The sequence below is a fragment of the Chiloscyllium plagiosum genome, unplaced genomic scaffold (assembly GCF_037043375.1).
Source record: "Chiloscyllium plagiosum isolate Xiang-an unplaced genomic scaffold, Cpla_swu_hap1 HiC_scaffold_9, whole genome shotgun sequence".
Classification (NCBI taxonomy): Eukaryota; Metazoa; Chordata; class Chondrichthyes; order Orectolobiformes; family Hemiscylliidae; genus Chiloscyllium; species Chiloscyllium plagiosum.
Genome location: NW_028270147.1, coordinates 68,091,646 through 68,107,813, shown reverse-complemented (window position 1 = coordinate 68,107,813; position 16,168 = coordinate 68,091,646). Strand labels below are relative to the sequence as shown.

Below are 16,168 nucleotides of genomic sequence, written 5' to 3'. Positions count from 1 at the left end.
AAGGCAAGCATACCAAATGCCTTCTTCACTACCTGTAACTCTACTTTCAATGAACTATGAACCCTCACTCTAAGGTCTTTTTGTTCAGGACCACTCTCCAGGACCTTACCATTAAGCATACAAGTCCTGCCTTGATTTGCCTTTCTAAAATGCCGCACCTCACATTTATCTAAATTAAACTCGATCTGCCACTCCTTGGCCCATTGGCCCATCTGAGCAAGATCCTGTTGTACTCTGAGGTAACCTCTGCTGTCCACTACACCTCCAATTTTGGTGTCGTTTACAAACTTACTCACCATTCCATTGGTGTTCATATCCAAGTCATTCATATAAATGATGAAAAGCAGTGGACCCAGCACCATTCCTTGTGGCACACCACTGGTCACAGGCCTTGAGTCTGAAATATAATAACCAGTTTCAATTGCCAGTCAACTGTAGTAGTTATGAAGACAGAACCCCTAAATAATGAATATTTGTCACAAAATCTAGAAATTTAATTAACATTTTGTTAATCATGTTCAAAAAGTGACATTCTGCTGACATGTTTGCCCATTTCTGATGGTCTGAAGAAGTCATACCAGACTCAAAATATTCACCTTGTTTCCCTCTCTTCAGATGTTGCCAGAGCTGTTGAGTTTCTCCAGCATTCTGATTCAGATTTTCAGCAGCCACAAGTATTTTGTCTTTTTAGAGTCATAGAGATGTACAGCATGGAAACAGACCCTTCAATCCAACTCATCCATGCCGACCAAATATCCCAACCCAATCTAGTCCCACCTGCCAGCACCTGGCCCATATCCCTCCAAACCCTTCCTATTCATATGTCCCTCCAGATGCCTTTTAACTGTTGCAAACATACTAGCCTCCACCACCTCCTCTAGCAGACCATTCCATACATGTACCACCTTCTGTGTGAAAAATTTGCCCCTTAGGTCTCTTTCATATCTTTCCCCTCATCCTAAACTTATGCCCTCTAGTTCTGGACTTACCCTCCCCAGGGAAGAGACTTTGTCTATTTATTCTATCCATGTTCCTCATGATTTTATAAACCTCTATAAAGGTCACCCTTCAGCCTCCAACACTCCAGGGAAAACAATCCCAGCCTATTCAACTTCTCTCTATAACTCAAATCTTCGGTCTTCTGCTTTACAAATTTCACATGAAAAGGTACCTTTCAGAAAGGGGCTTTGCAGGCCATATTCTCATTGGTGCTCTTTGCTGCTCTGGCTAACTGTTCAAAATAGCCAATTTTATATACTCCAAAACATTGGACCATCCCATTGGTTTGATGTCATCAAAACATTAACATTCAAATTTGATTGGATTTTGATGTCTTGTGACATAATTTAAATTGATTGGTCAAATTTGAATTTGTTGTGTATCATGGTAATGCAGCTCCAGCTATTTGTTTCACAACCAAATCTTACATTCTTTAATTTTTCAGCACACTGCGCCTATCTAGATCCATGTAGATAGGCACACGGACTCTCTTAAAAGTACAGTACACACCTATACCTTCATAACATTATCTATATCAATGATTTGGATGAGAATGTACAAGGCATGATTAATAAGTTTGCTGATGACAGTAAAATAGGCAGCATCGTGGACAGCAAGGAAGGTTATCAGAAATTGCAGCAGGACATTGATCAGCTGGGAAAGTGAGCCGAGAATTGGCAAATGAAATTTAATATAGATAAGTGAGAGGTCTTGCATTTTGGAAAGTCAAATCAAGGTAGGAGTTTCAAGGTGAAAGGTTGGGCCCTAAGGAGTGTGTTGGAACAGAAGTACTTTGGTATTCAGGTACACTGTTCTCTCAAAGTGGAGTCACAGGTAGACAGGGCAGTGAAGGAGGCTTTTGGCATACTGGCCTTCATCAGTTAGGGGACTAGTACAGAAGTTGGAAAGTTATGTTACAGTTGTACAGGACATTGATGAGGCCACATTTGGAATATTGTGTTCAGTTTTGGTCACCTTGCTGTAGGAAGGTTATTACTAAACTGGAAAGAGTGCAGAAAAAAGTTTACAAGGATGCTGCCAAGGCTTATTCATACCTCATATAAATAAACATGCACTCAGTTTGTATTCAGAGTGGGAATTTGAATGAGTTCAAATTTATATTTTTCTGATTAATAACTGGATGCAGAAAAGTAATTTTTGAAACATTGAACAAAGTAATTGAGTCATTAGATTTTAGATGATATGTTAATTTCCACACATTTGGCCTCTTACAAGCATTGTAATGAGAAATATCCAACAAACCAGGTTTAGCAGAGAGAGCAGCTTATAGTTTTTATATCAATCTCTAACGTAATATAAATATTTTGGCTGTGGGACCCAGGATAATGAAGCAAAGTGAAAGCTGCTCTTTTGTACAAACTGTTGACAATCTGCTTGCGATTGGCTCAACTCCGACTTTGATCAGAAATCCAATTCCAATTTAAATAAGCAAATACAGATTGTTGATTAAATAATTCAGGTTGAAATGTTTATTCAAAATAAGAAAAACTAGATGGATGCTGGAGGTGATTTTCTCATATCTCTGGTCAAAAATGACAGTCATGAAAACCACATTTTAGGAAATTGTATCTGTATATATTATGATTTTCAATTTTCATGCTTGCATCTTCAACAGGAACATAAAATGTGGACTGGCTTAAAAAGTGTCACAATGAACAATCTTTTAATAACTTTGAAATGGGTAAACAGAAGAACTACATTAATATTCACTTAGATTGCTTTGTGCTTTTAAAGAGCCCCTTTCTCCGACTTTATTAGAGAAATATACTCAAGTATAGTATGCCAGTCAGCCTACCAGCATTATTATATAATTGTGCCTGTCATTTGTTTTCAAGATGTATAATTGACTTGTTTAATCAGAGTACAGCAACAACCATAATATTTGGCCCTCTGCAAAGCCATGTAGTTCATCAATATATCTTGCATAAAATATCTTAAATCATTCTGCTTTGGAAAATGAAAACTCTTGGTACTATAATCTGTAAATTCCATTCTGACTATCTAGCCAGTCCTGCCCTCTCCACCTAAATTATAACCCCAAAGAAGTCAAGTAACCAAGTGAGGAACAGATTTTTAAAAATTCCTGTTTCATTAATCCATTCTTCAATCGCAATCAATAAATTAAAATTTTCTCGATGTAATGTTTTCCCCTTTACACAAAAACTAAAATTTTTCACCTTCCTATATCTATTTATTGTTCCTACAGTCTTGATTTCTAATGAGTAAATTTTCCTACTTGCTTTTTCCTTCCCCTGTGCACAAGCCCAGCTTTGTTTCTTTCAAAACGTGCTTCTTTCTGTAACTGCAGCAAGATAATTAGCAATGCATGCTCTATATTTTTACAATCATAGTTTTGATTCTTAATTTGAAAACAAAATTGTTTTTTATCTGTCAAATTTCTCAATCATCCCCACACCTTTTACCTTTATCCTTTTGCCCAGCAACATGAACCTTGCCAACATCAGTACTTCTCTTGTTGTATCACTCTCCCTCCAAATCCAAAATTAGCAAACATCAATGCATCCTGTTTTCAAACAACTGAGCCATCTGTCATCAAGTCTGATTTCTGATAAATGTTCCACCCAACCTCACTGTCTCCTACCAAAGCTATCTACTACTGTAGGATCATCCTCGAGTGCAAAGACAACCAGAGGCTCCTTCTCTACACAACTAACTATTCTCCTTTCTCTCTCCACTTTTACCACTAACAACAACTGAAATCCAATTATGGATTTCTTTGTTGCCAGTGAAGATAAAGACCACTAAATTAGCCCACTCTGTTGCCTTTCATCATCCTTGTTCACTAAGTCAAATCATCTCCAATTTTCCTATATTCCTAGACTTGAATTTCTGTTAGTTTATATGTCTGCTATCTATTCTCAATCCATCTTCATAAAAAGGACGGCAGTGAAACGTGATCCTAGGAGGTGGAAGCACAGATGATCTTCATGATGGAGAGAATTTAAGGCACTCTCATTGTTATCTTCAGTCTGTTTGTGGCTAATGCTAGAGTCACCATTATCTAGATTCTAATTTCCTCTGAATCAAGCCTCTTATGCACACTGACCCCCATTCACCCTATTCTTTGTGGTTAAATTTTCAGCCTGTGAACCCCACATTTTATAATGTCTTCCATAGACTTGATTGTCTTTATTCCTCTGTGACCTGCCTTAGGACATTTTTTCTGCTAATAATCATAAACTGGTGGTTTCGGTTGTGTTCCTATCCAACATACAGGTTTTTAAAACCAAAATTTGGAATTGTTTAATTAGCCCTTTTCGGCTTATTATTGCTTTGCTCCTATTGTTTTGCAAATATGTTGTGACCTCCACTATGATGTTCAATAGACGAGTGAAACATGTTGCTATTATTCCTTTGAGAAGACTGCTCAAAATTGATTCCCTCCAAATGTTTTAAATCTGCTTTAAGCAATGAAATGATTGACAGTAATTTGAAATTCTTTACATTTTATTTTCCTTTTGGAGTAAAGTAGTAAAATGGCTTGAGTCACATTTACAGTTTTCAATACCGTGGTTTTCACACAGTTCCTCCAACCATTAAGGATCGTGCAGGGGATTCTCCTCAAGTAATCAGTATCCGCACTGGAAACACAGTCACGTTGGAATGTGAATCAAATGCTGTACCACCACCTGTCATCACCTGGTTTAAGAATGGGCGGCCAATCACAGAATCCAACAATATTCGTACTCTTGCCAATGGGCAAAGGCTGGAGATCACAGGTGCAGAGGTAAGACTTTACAAAGCTAAAAGTACAAAGTGAAAGCAGATGACACAATAATTTTACGATTATGTTATAGATATAATGGTCCCAAAATTAGGATATATATAACTCGCATTATTTTGTCACTTTAGTTGTTCTTTTCTTATCAAATTGCTATTCCACAGTGCATTTGCAGAATTTTGCTCCTGTCTATGCTGTAAGACACATTTTGGTGAATGTGTTAATATACCCACAGGGACTGTTTGCCTGAAGTATGCAGAGCAGTTTAATCATGACGTCAGTTGACGTACAAATGCTCCCTCCCCTGCCTTCTCAAACATCATTTAAAATGATAATCGATTAATTTCACATTAGATGCTGATTAAAATCTACAGGCTGGTACTGTGATTAGTTTTCAAAGTTACTTGAGATTACTAATGTTAACAGGATAATGGTGTGGCAGGCACTGAAAGAATGTCCTGATTTTGAGGATTTTTCACACACCATTAACCTAAGCCCTGGGACCAAACGTTGACAAAGAAAATGAGCAGAAACTGTTCAGTGCAGAACAAGCTCCTAAAAGGAGAAGGATGAGGGGGTTTGAGTAATTATTCTACGTTGGCTTAGCACAGAACAATGTAGTTGATGTCTCTGCTTTAGTCAGTTTGGTTAGGATAATAATGCCGGTGTCTTTGTAGATGACCATGATGAAGAGCTTTTATAATATCTGGCTAATTTCTTTGTTTCAGTGGTAATTTCTCATCTTCACATTTTTAGATAGACCAGGCATGTTTAAACATTCATATTACAGCATTAAATTACCCGTTTCAATTCAGTCCAGCTTCAGTCAAGACACAATCATTTCAAATTGATTTAAGGACAAGTTTTTTTTTAATTCTGTGTAATTAATAAACTGCTACAGAAACAACATTTGACTAGGGAACAAGAGTAATCCACTCAACCCTTTGAGCCTGCTCTGCCATTTAATAACATCAATCTGATTTTAGCCTCAACTCTCTATTCTTGCATAGCCCTGATAGTCTTTCATCTGCTTGGTAATCAAGAATCTATCTACCTCTGCCTTAAATATACCTAAAGATCCACTGACTTTTGAGGAAGGGAATTCCAAAGAGACTCAAACCTCAGAAAAAATGTTTTCTCAGCTCTGTCTTAAATGGTTGACCCCTTAATTTTAAACTACAACTTCAACTTCTCCCACAAAAGAAAGCATCCTTGAGACATTCCACTCAGGATCCTGTAAGTTTCAATTATTTTCTTACTCTTCTAAAAATCCAGAGGATCCAGGTTTAGCCTACCTAGCCTTTGCTCATAAGGCAATCCCCTCATTCCAGGTATGAGTCTAGTAAATGTTCTCTGAACTGCTTCCAAGCCATTAATATCTTCTGTAAGTATGGTGACCAGTACTGTAAAAAGTACTCCAACTCTCGTCTCACCAATGCCATGTATAACTGAAGCTATTGCAAGATTTAGTAAAAGATTCACTTTTACAGACAAACATTTCACCAGCGAGCCATTAATGCCAGTGGGAATCGAATACTCTTGTCACTCAACTGAAATGATAACTCTAATTTCTTTCCACAGATGCTGCCAGAACCGCTGAGCTTTTCCAGCTATTTCCGCTTTTGTTTCTGATTTACAGCATTTGCATTTTTTGGTTTTTAAATTAGGAGTGAATTCAGATTAGATACGAAAATAGTAGTACTGATATTGAAAAGAGGTGAATTCAAATTATGAATTTCACAGGACAGATACAGAGCAAGCAAAAACATTTAGCCTCCTTTGTTTATCCATCTGCAAAACTAAAAGCCCTCATCATAATATCCAGCATTTTTGCAAATGGAAATAGAAAATGCTGATGATACTCAGCTAGCCAGGCAGCAACTGCGGAGAGAGAGAAAAAGTTTTAATGTTTCAGATTGATGAACTAATAAAGGATTATTCACTTGAAACATTAATTATGTCTCGTTCTTCCACAGATGTTGCCAAATTGATTGAGTATTTCCAGCATTTTCTCTTTTTACTTCAGATTTCCAGCATCTATTGTACTTTGTCTTAGAACGGTTCTGGCACTTTCTACCCAATCCTTTCCTAATGAGTTGCACATGTTGGTGATGCTGTGTGAGGAAGAATTTCTTGATGTTAGCTCTAAAATGTCTTTTCACCAGATTGAACCTATTAACCAAGTTCTGAATTTGCAAATTCTGCCTTCAATTTGTGTTCTGTTTAATATCTTAACATACTCCTAAAGGATCTCTTGGTTGCTTATTTTCAAACGTAAGTAGTTCATTTTTTCTGTTGCGAATTGCTAGATTTAAGTAATATCAATAAGCCTTAAAAATATTCAGTTTATATTTTCTGGAATGGAAAATTGAACAACTGAAAATAAGGGATGAAGTATGCTCAGTAATATTTACTTAGCTTTATATCGCAAAGGCGTAAATTGATAACTGATGCAAACATGATCAATAATAAAATATTAAATATCATAAAATTGCATCATCTCCATTTTATTTTTGAAGGTTTACAAAATAGTTTTTTCTGTTTTTTTTTTCCACTGTAGGTTTCAGACACAGGGCAATATGTTTGTAAAGCAATAAACATTGCTGGACAAGTGGATAAGAACTTCCACCTCAATGTACACGGTAAGCTGAATTTTTATCACAGACATTAATTGTGGGGAGATGTTTTTGTTTCTTCAATTGGACTAACCAATTAAGTACAATCTTTTTAAAGATGAAAATATTACAAACTGGTGACAATGAGCAGAATTTAATACCTTTCTTTGAGTAGAGTTTGAAGTCCAAAGTATGCTTTAATTAGATTAAAGAGTACAGGGTGGGGATCGTACCATCTTCCCAACTCTGCCTTGATCATGTCTGCCATAATGTGTAGGTAACCATATTGAACTAGGGTGGACAAGGTCAGAAGTCACACAACACCAGGTTATGTTCCAACAAGTTTATTTGAAATCACAAGCATTCGTAGCACTGCCCCTTTGTCAGGTGTAGTCACCTGATAAAGGGCAGCACTCTGAAAGCTTGTGATTTCAAATAAACCTGTTGGTTATAACCTGGTGTTATGTGACTTCTGACCCTCATTAGCACAGGAAATTTCAGGGGTGACCTTCCCTCTTGATGATGATATTTGAGACTCTAGTGACTCACTTAAGGGCTTCATCCCACAATACCTGGTATTCAACCAGTAGCAGATGGGGCAGTCTCCATTTGTGGAGCCCAAAAAAGCAAACCCTGTCATATTTGATTGTACACTTCCGGGAAGAAAATTCAAAGGCACTCTGTGTCTGATCAAAGGATCTAACATTGTAAAAGGCACATGTTCACTGAGAGCAGCTAGCTGCCTTTTGTTCTAACCCCATTCCTTCCCATGGTACCCTTTGATCCCTCCCTGTGATTCCCCATTCTGCCCTCATTCACCTATTCAGGGTCATTGACTGAAGATGGCTCTTGGTCAGTGCAATCCTGTCCTGGTAGAGCTACCTCTAGTTGAGAACTGCTGGCCTCTGATTGACCAACAGCTTGGCATTTAATATGGCCAGACTTCGCAAAGCTGAACTCTTGCTGCCCAAAGACAACCTCCTTTTTGGACTAAATTCTACCCAATGTGTGCATTTTCTGTCTTATCAGATATAGACATTAAGACTTTTTTTTGTCACCAGTTTAAAATTTGTGTTTAATTTCCAAATCTAATTTCATTTCTTGGCACCTAGAATGTTAATGTACTTGCAGAAAAAGATGTGGACAAATTTGTGTAGGTATTTAGATTTGCTCAGTTTCCAATGCATTTCTCACTGGTCTTCCCACCTCCATGTTAAAAATCCACCAGTAATCAGAATAGCTTGAGATCCTTATCCACTCCAACTCATAAGTACTCTGCCCTTGCTAAATTCCCACTCCCGCACAAACATTTATAATTTGGGACTCCCTGTTTACGTTGATTATGTACCACCACCTCCTTGTCTTTGAAAGGCTATTAAATACTCTCCCATTGTGTTTTGACTGCCTTCTATAAAGAATGAATTGACAGGGCAAGTCAAAGTGCTTCACACCTAATTAAGTACTTTTGAAGTATTGTCATTTTTGTAATCCATGTAAATGCAAACAATGAGGTTCCACAAACAGCAATTAGCTAACTAAACTAATAGTAAGTTAGGCATTGGAGGTGATGAAACTGTTGAATAAAGTTTCAGGGAGGGAACAGCCTCTTTGAAATTCTGAGGGGGAGAGGAAAATATGCTTGATGGTGATATCATGCGAGAGGTGGTGGAAATAGATGATGGTTATTGAACTGGGATGCAGATGCGACCCTAATGTGGTTCTGTGACAGAGGGAGAAATGAGAAGTGAATTGGTGGAAATACAATGGGTGCAGTCAAGAGCTTTGTCAGCCAAAGTGGAGGGACATTTTCAGTTGTGGGGTAAGGCGGGGGGGGGGGGGGGGGGGGGGGCTTGTCAGGAGCAATGGTATGGAATTAAATCAGAACAGATTTAACCAAAACAAAGAAACTGGGAGGATGGAGTAGAGCCCTTACAGGAAGAAGAGTGGGAGGAGGGTTAGTCATGGTGTGAGAGTTGGTAGACTGAGAGCAAATAGCAATTGAAAGAAGTGGGACGTAGAGTTACAAAAAAGTTGGAGAGGGGAAGAGTTAAAATTGGAAGCAAAGAAGTTGAAACTCTGGCAACAATACAAAAAGAACGGAGTGAGGCAACCTGTGTGGACTAGAACAAAGAATATTGCACATCTCCTGTGGAACAAGTTGGACTTCTGTTCAAGGATGATGTGACAGACCCTCAGAATTTCCTGGTGAGGGGTAGAGAACAGGAAGCGAGAAGGGAGACAGGTTCGCTAAACTTAAGATTATAGAAGTAGTTATGGAGGGTAACAGAGCGTGCATTTTGGGAAGAAACTGGACAGAAGGTGAAAACAAAGTACAGATAGGAATGAGTGACTATGTGGAGTCACCTATAATTGTCACCTCTAGGTGGCACAAAGCACAGAAAGAAAATCACGTATTTCTGAAGCAACATCTAAAGATGACGCTGCAGGATGTAAAATAACGTTCCCTGTACGACAAATGAATAATAATTTATTTGATTCTGTACTAGCAGCCTCCCTCTCTTTCCCTCTCCCTGACAAAAGGAAGGCCGGCTCTGATGCAGGCCTCTCCATTCACCCCTGATGCAGGCATTCCTTCCACATTCTCAGTGTAGGTCCTCCACTGGCTCTTGTCTCTCACTTGCTGGGGGTCCAGCCTCTACTTTGCCCCTCCTAACCACTTGTCAGTGGTGCATGCACTGATGGTATAATTGTGCACAGAATGTGGTGTTGTCATGGATGCATATGCAAACAATTCCTGTGATGTGCTCTGTCACAGCCAGGTGATGTCACTTGTCGTGTCTGCATATGCATGATGGAATATACGACGAACAATGCATACTTTTCAGTATGAATGGCAGTGTAACAGCTCCACAGCAGCAAATGGCAATGGTGAAGGAGGTCATTGAGCAGGGTGGCTTGAGTAGTCAAGTGGGCCATCTCTTGAGAAAAGGGCATCTTCAGTAGAATGAAGCCTCGGAGAAAGAGGGAGAGGAAGATAAATAATTCCTCAATCCGATGTGAACTTCAGGCTTAGTTCCATGTAAGCATCCTGCTTTCTAGTCTAATTTCAATTTCCCTTTATGTTTACAAATACCTGATGAGATCTTGATCAGATGGGCCAAAGGTTGATTAGTGGCAGATGGAGTTTTATTTAGATAAATGTGAGGTGCTGTATTTTGGAAAAGCAAATCAGAGATGCACTTATACACTTAATGATAAGGTCCTGGGGAGTGTTGCTGAACAAAAAGATCTAGGGGTGCAGGTTCCCAGTTCCTTGAAAGTAGCATCGCAGGTAGTTAGGATACTGAAGGAGGCTTTTGGTATGCTTTCCTTTATGGTTCAGAACATTGAGTATAGGAGTTGGGAGGTCATGTTGTGGCTGTACAGGACATTGGTTAGGCCACTGTTAGAATATTATGTGCAGTTCTAGCCTCCTTCCTATGGGAAGGATGTTGTGAAACTTGAACAGGTTCAGAAAAGATATACAAGGATGTTGCCAGGGTTGGTGGATTTCAGCTATAGGGAGAGGCTGAATAGACTGGGGTTGTTTTCCCTGGGGCGTCTGAGGCTGAGGGGTGACCATATAGAGGTTTATAAACTCATGAGGGGCATGGATAGGATAAATAGACAAAGTCTTTTCCCTGGGGTCGGGAAGTCCAGAACTAGAGAGCATAGGTTTGGGTGTGAGGGGAAAGATATAAAAGGGATTGAAGGGCAAATTTTTCACAGAGAGGGTGGTGCTTGTAAGGAATGAGCTGCCAGATGAAGTGGTGGAGGCTGGTACAATTACAGCATTTAAAAGACATCTGGATGGGTATATGAATAGGAAGGGTTTAGAGGACTAAGGGTCAAGTGCTGGCAAATGGGACTAGATTAAGTTAGGATATCTGATCGGCATGGAATAGTTGGACTGAAGGGTCTGTTTCCATGCTGTATATTTCTGACTCTGTGACCCTATGACCAATAAAATAAGGAATTCTGCCTCATGATCTTTAGTCTACCTGAGCACTTAGCTTTCATGCTACATCAGCGTGCAATGAAAATAAGGGTTCAAAAATCGTCTCAAAGAAATTTTCAATCATGGGTGGATTGGCAACACAGTGGCATTTTCCTTGGGCTCCAGTGGAATAAGTTGGAGCTAGGGACAGTAGGGATTGGAGAAGTGGCTGTTAAAGTAAATGAAACACGAGAAGGGCATAACGTCTTAAAGGTGAGTATTCCTGGAAGAGTAGTATTAGTGAATTAGACACATGTGGATGAAGTTTGAAACAAGGATAATGTAGAAACTAGTTTGCACACAGTAAGGGTCCACAGTCAAACTGTAAGAGTAATGTTGCTTTTTGGTCAGAGCACCAGATGAACTCTCCTCCTCCTCCTCCTCTTCAAAGTGTCATGGAATCTTGTATATTTACCTGAAAGGGTAGCTTTACTGTCTCATGCAAAAGACATCTGCAATGATTTAACGTTCCTTCAGTGAAATGTCAGCCTGAATTACACATTCACATTTCTGAAGTGAGGCTAGAACTTTCTGATTTAGCAGTCAATGTGTTACCATTGAGTTAAAGCTGGCACTTAATCCCTCTTTCCCTCCTGCTTAGTATTTGCTCATTATCCAGTGGTTCTGATATAGTCAAGAGTTATTTCTGTGAATGTAAGGTGAACTTAAGTTGCTGTCAAGATGGTCACATTTTTAGTTACATTTACCTTGAATATAATAAATGTCTTCCGTAAGTAATGTTCAAAATATTCTAGTAAAATTATGAAACAAGCTGTAAAAAAATTTTAAAAGTCCAGACCTAACTTCTGGAATTTGTAGGGGTTGTTTGAAAGCATCTCGAAGAGCAGTAAAAAAAAGTGGCTCAGTGTCAAGACAGGGGAATGGAAACATTATGCTGTTTGCAAAAGTGTAGCAATTCATAGCCCTTATTGCATTTTAACAATGTTTTAATCTACATCTTGGACTTCATGCACTTCTATTTAAAATTAATAAATTGTGATTATGTGGCATTTTAAAGGACATTGTTGTTGATGGAGCATTTTTGGCATTCTTTCCTTCTGCATTTTGACAGCACATATCATCAGTCCTGCTGAAACACATCAGAGCAGAAAATGACACACTTCTGTTTTGCTTCCTTCCCTAAAATATTTGAGATGACTTAATGTCTTAGTAAGTGCATGCACTGATTCTTATAGATTAGAAAGTCTGGGTTTAAGCCTTTAGACCGAGTTAGCTGATCTCTAATCTTTCTAGCCTGAAGAGATTAATAAAACAAACCAGCTTATGCTATCCTGTTAAGTATCTGTGTGACTGAGGAAGAGCTTGGTTACGTACCAAGCGAGAATTGCATTTGATTTTTATGGCCCCACAGCTGAATATTCTGCTGGTAACCACTGTATGGACTTAAAAAGTATTTGCACTTGGTAAAATATATGGAAAAATGTTGAAGAACCAGCAACCTGCGGTGAGCAAGAGATAGAATTGTGCAACATACTGATGGACATAAGGGACATTGGGTCAAATCTCCTGATCCCTTCATCATCAGAAATTCAGACATTTGACTGAGAATACACAATGGGGCCTTGTGAAAGCTAAAACATGTGGATCCATGTGGGAATTTACTGAGGGGTTTTGGCTCTCGATGGGCAATTCCCTTCCTTCCCAGTACCCTATGTGACTGTGGATAGTTCTGCTGTACTTATCTAACATTTCCTGTGTAGCTACTCCATAACTCCAAAATTGACCAATACCCCTCAACTAATGATCGACACCAGCCAATTATCCCCAACCACCTGACTAATCCCTCGAATAACCCTCACGAGGACGATTTTGATCCGTCTCACCAAAGCTCCCAATCTGAACTGCCAACTTCTCCAATTCACCTACTTAACCATCTCATTCACCTTGCTGGTCACACATTCACTGACTTTTAAGCTGGACTTTCAAATTTACCATCGGCAGTTAATGCTGTAAAAATGGCCATCCCAGTTTAAATAACTGCACAGTATCCCATCACCCAATCATCCTTTATTTACACGTGCACAGTACATGGACTCTGACCAGCCATCTCAAAGCCAATCCCTAGAATGACTGGAAACTGCCACTCCTGTTTATAGCTGTCGCCCAGAACACCCTGAATGGAGGTGTTAAACTCGGCCAATCAGGGAATTCATACTCCACGAGATGCACTACACACGACAGCCACATTCCAATCACTACACCAGTCTTTCCCTCGACTCTAACCATTTCAATAAAATTCCTGAGGTGGGGGGCACTGTGTATTTTTTTCAATCCACTGCTGTTGGTGGGAATATACAGACCACTGATTTTGTTGCTATGTACATTTTCACTGTGATGTCATTCATGAACGAACGGATAATGTTTCTGCGGTGACATATCTAAATATTGACTGCATTCGCAGGAAATGCATCGCTGGCCACATTTTATTTGGGTATCTCTTTTAAATGTGTACAAGCTAAGAAGCCCTAATACAGGAAGAAGCATTGCAAATCTTGGCCACTTTCTCATGCAGTCAGACAAAACAGCCAGTTTCATCTTAGCCGAAAGTGTCTGCCAGGAAAAACATGAAGTTATAATTTACACCACTCAATTGTTCTATTTCTCATGCAGTCCCACCCAGTATTGAAGGCTTGGCAGAAGAAAAAATCAGTGAGATCATTAGCAATCCTGTCACTTTTGCATGTGATGCTACTGGCATTCCTCCACCAACATTAACTTGGCTGAAGAACGGGAGGACTTTTGGTAAGCTACTGCTACTGTTATATTGGCTTCAATATAAGAAGGTTACTTTTGCTTCTATAAGGCTGGGTAGGTGATGCCCCCTAGTGGTATAAGTGGAAATACCAACACAAATGTCATTTTCTGAATAAAAACAATTCTTGCTTTTGGTAATCATCTTTCCCTTAGGAGAGGGTCTTAGTTAATTTCACTTAATCAAAATCATAGCATCTTCAGGTTCTATTTCATTGACTCTTTTCCATTCTTTTTAAAATCATATCTGCAAAGTAAATAGTAAAATGCATGTAATGATCAATTCTGAAAGTTAGTTATAATGCTGTAATAATTATTGAGGTTGCCCATAGCTGTACAGATGGCTGTTTGTTATTCAAGTGGTACAACTGAGGCTAGAGTCTTAATTTTCTCATTGGTGTCCAAAATATCGCCTTTTCTAAGTCATACTGCAACAGTGAAGAAAAAAGGTTGTTCTGCTCTTTTGCCACAGCTTTGGGTGTATTCCTATTGCCTAGCATCATAGAATCCCTGCAGTGTGGAAGCAGGGTATAGGGCCTATCAAGCCTCTGAAGAGAGCCACCTAGAACCATCCTCCTTCCCAATCTCTGTAACCCTGCATTTTCCCAAGGTTAATCCATCTACCCTGCTCATCCCTGGACACTACAGGGCAATTTTAGAATGCCCAATCCACCTAACCTGCATATTTTTGGACTGTGGGAGGAAACCGGGGCACCCGGAGGAAGCACATGCAGACACGAGGTGAATGTGCAAAGTCCACACACAGTTGCCCAAGGGTGGAATTGAACCTGGGTCCGTGTTGCTGTGATGCAGCAGTACTAAGCACTGAGCTACCGTGCCGCATATGGCTACCAATTCTGAGCAGACACATTCCTGAGGGGTCAGTTGTGTGACTTGATACTAACTGAAGTTTGTAAATAATACACAAATTTATCTTATGAAAGTTGAATACTCTCTAAATGCCTTTTCACGGTTTTGTATAGAGTACTTAAAGAATTCGACAAGGTAGACTAGTTAGCAAAGTTAGATCACATGGAATACGGGAAGAACTAGCCATTTGCTTAGATAACTGGCACGAAGGTAGAAGACAGAGGGTGGTGATAGAGGGTTGCTTTTCAGACTGGAGGCCTGTGACCAGTGGTGTGCCAAAAGGGTCGGTGCTGGATCAACTGCTTTTCGTCAATTATATAAATGATTTGGATGTGAACATAGAAGGTTTAGTAAGTAATTTTGCAGATGACACCAAAATTAGAGGTGTAGTGGACAACAAAGAAGGTTACCTCGGATTACAACAGAATGTTGATCATTAGGATAAATAGACAAAGTATTTTCCCTGGGGTCAGGGAGTCCAGAACTAGAGGGCATAGGTTTAGGGTGAGAGGGGAAAGATATAAAAGAGATCTAAGGGGCAACTTTTTCACGCAGAGGGTGGTACGTGTATGGAATGAGCTGCCAGAGGATGTGGTGGAGGCTAATACAATCGCAACATTTAAGAGGCATTTGGATGGGTATGTGAATAGGAAGGGTTTGGAGGAATATAGGCCGGGTGCTGGCAGGTGGGACTAGATTGGGTTGGGATATCTGGTCGGCATGGACGGGTTGGACCGAAGGGTTTGTTTCCATGCTGTACATCTCTATGGCTCTTTGACTCTAAATGGGCCAATGAGCAGAGGAATGGCAAATGGAGTTTAATTTAGATAATTGTGAAGTGCTGCACTTTGGAAAGGCAAATCAGGGCAGAATTTATACACTTAATTGTAAAGTCCTGGGGAGTGTTACTGAACAAAAGGACCTTGGAGTACAAGTTCATGTTCCCTGAAAGTGGATTCGCAGGTAGATAAGATAGTGAAGAAGGCATTTAGTATGCTTTCCTTTATTGGTCAGTGCGTTGAGTACAGGAGTTGGGTGGTCATGTTGCAGCTGTACAGAACAATAGAATATAGTGTGCAGTTTTGGTCCCCCTCCTGTCGGAAGGATGTTGTGAAATTTGAAAGGGTTCAGAAAAGATTTAGAAGGATGTTG

At 39.5% G+C, this 16,168-nt stretch overlaps 1 protein-coding gene across 3 annotated transcripts in view; it reads left to right on the top strand.

Moving 5' to 3' along the window:
• Positions 1-16,168, top strand: part of hmcn1 (hemicentin 1) — a 607,098-nt gene that overhangs the window by 453,671 nt on the left and 137,259 nt on the right. For all 3 annotated transcript variants that reach the window (XM_087990747.1, XM_043699541.2, XM_087990748.1), the window contains exons 60-62: positions 4,566-4,768; positions 7,323-7,404; positions 14,006-14,137. In XM_087990747.1, coding sequence (XP_087846873.1) covers positions 4,566-4,768; positions 7,323-7,404; positions 14,006-14,137 — 417 coding nt within the window. The remainder of the gene's footprint in view (positions 1-4,565; positions 4,769-7,322; positions 7,405-14,005; positions 14,138-16,168) is intronic.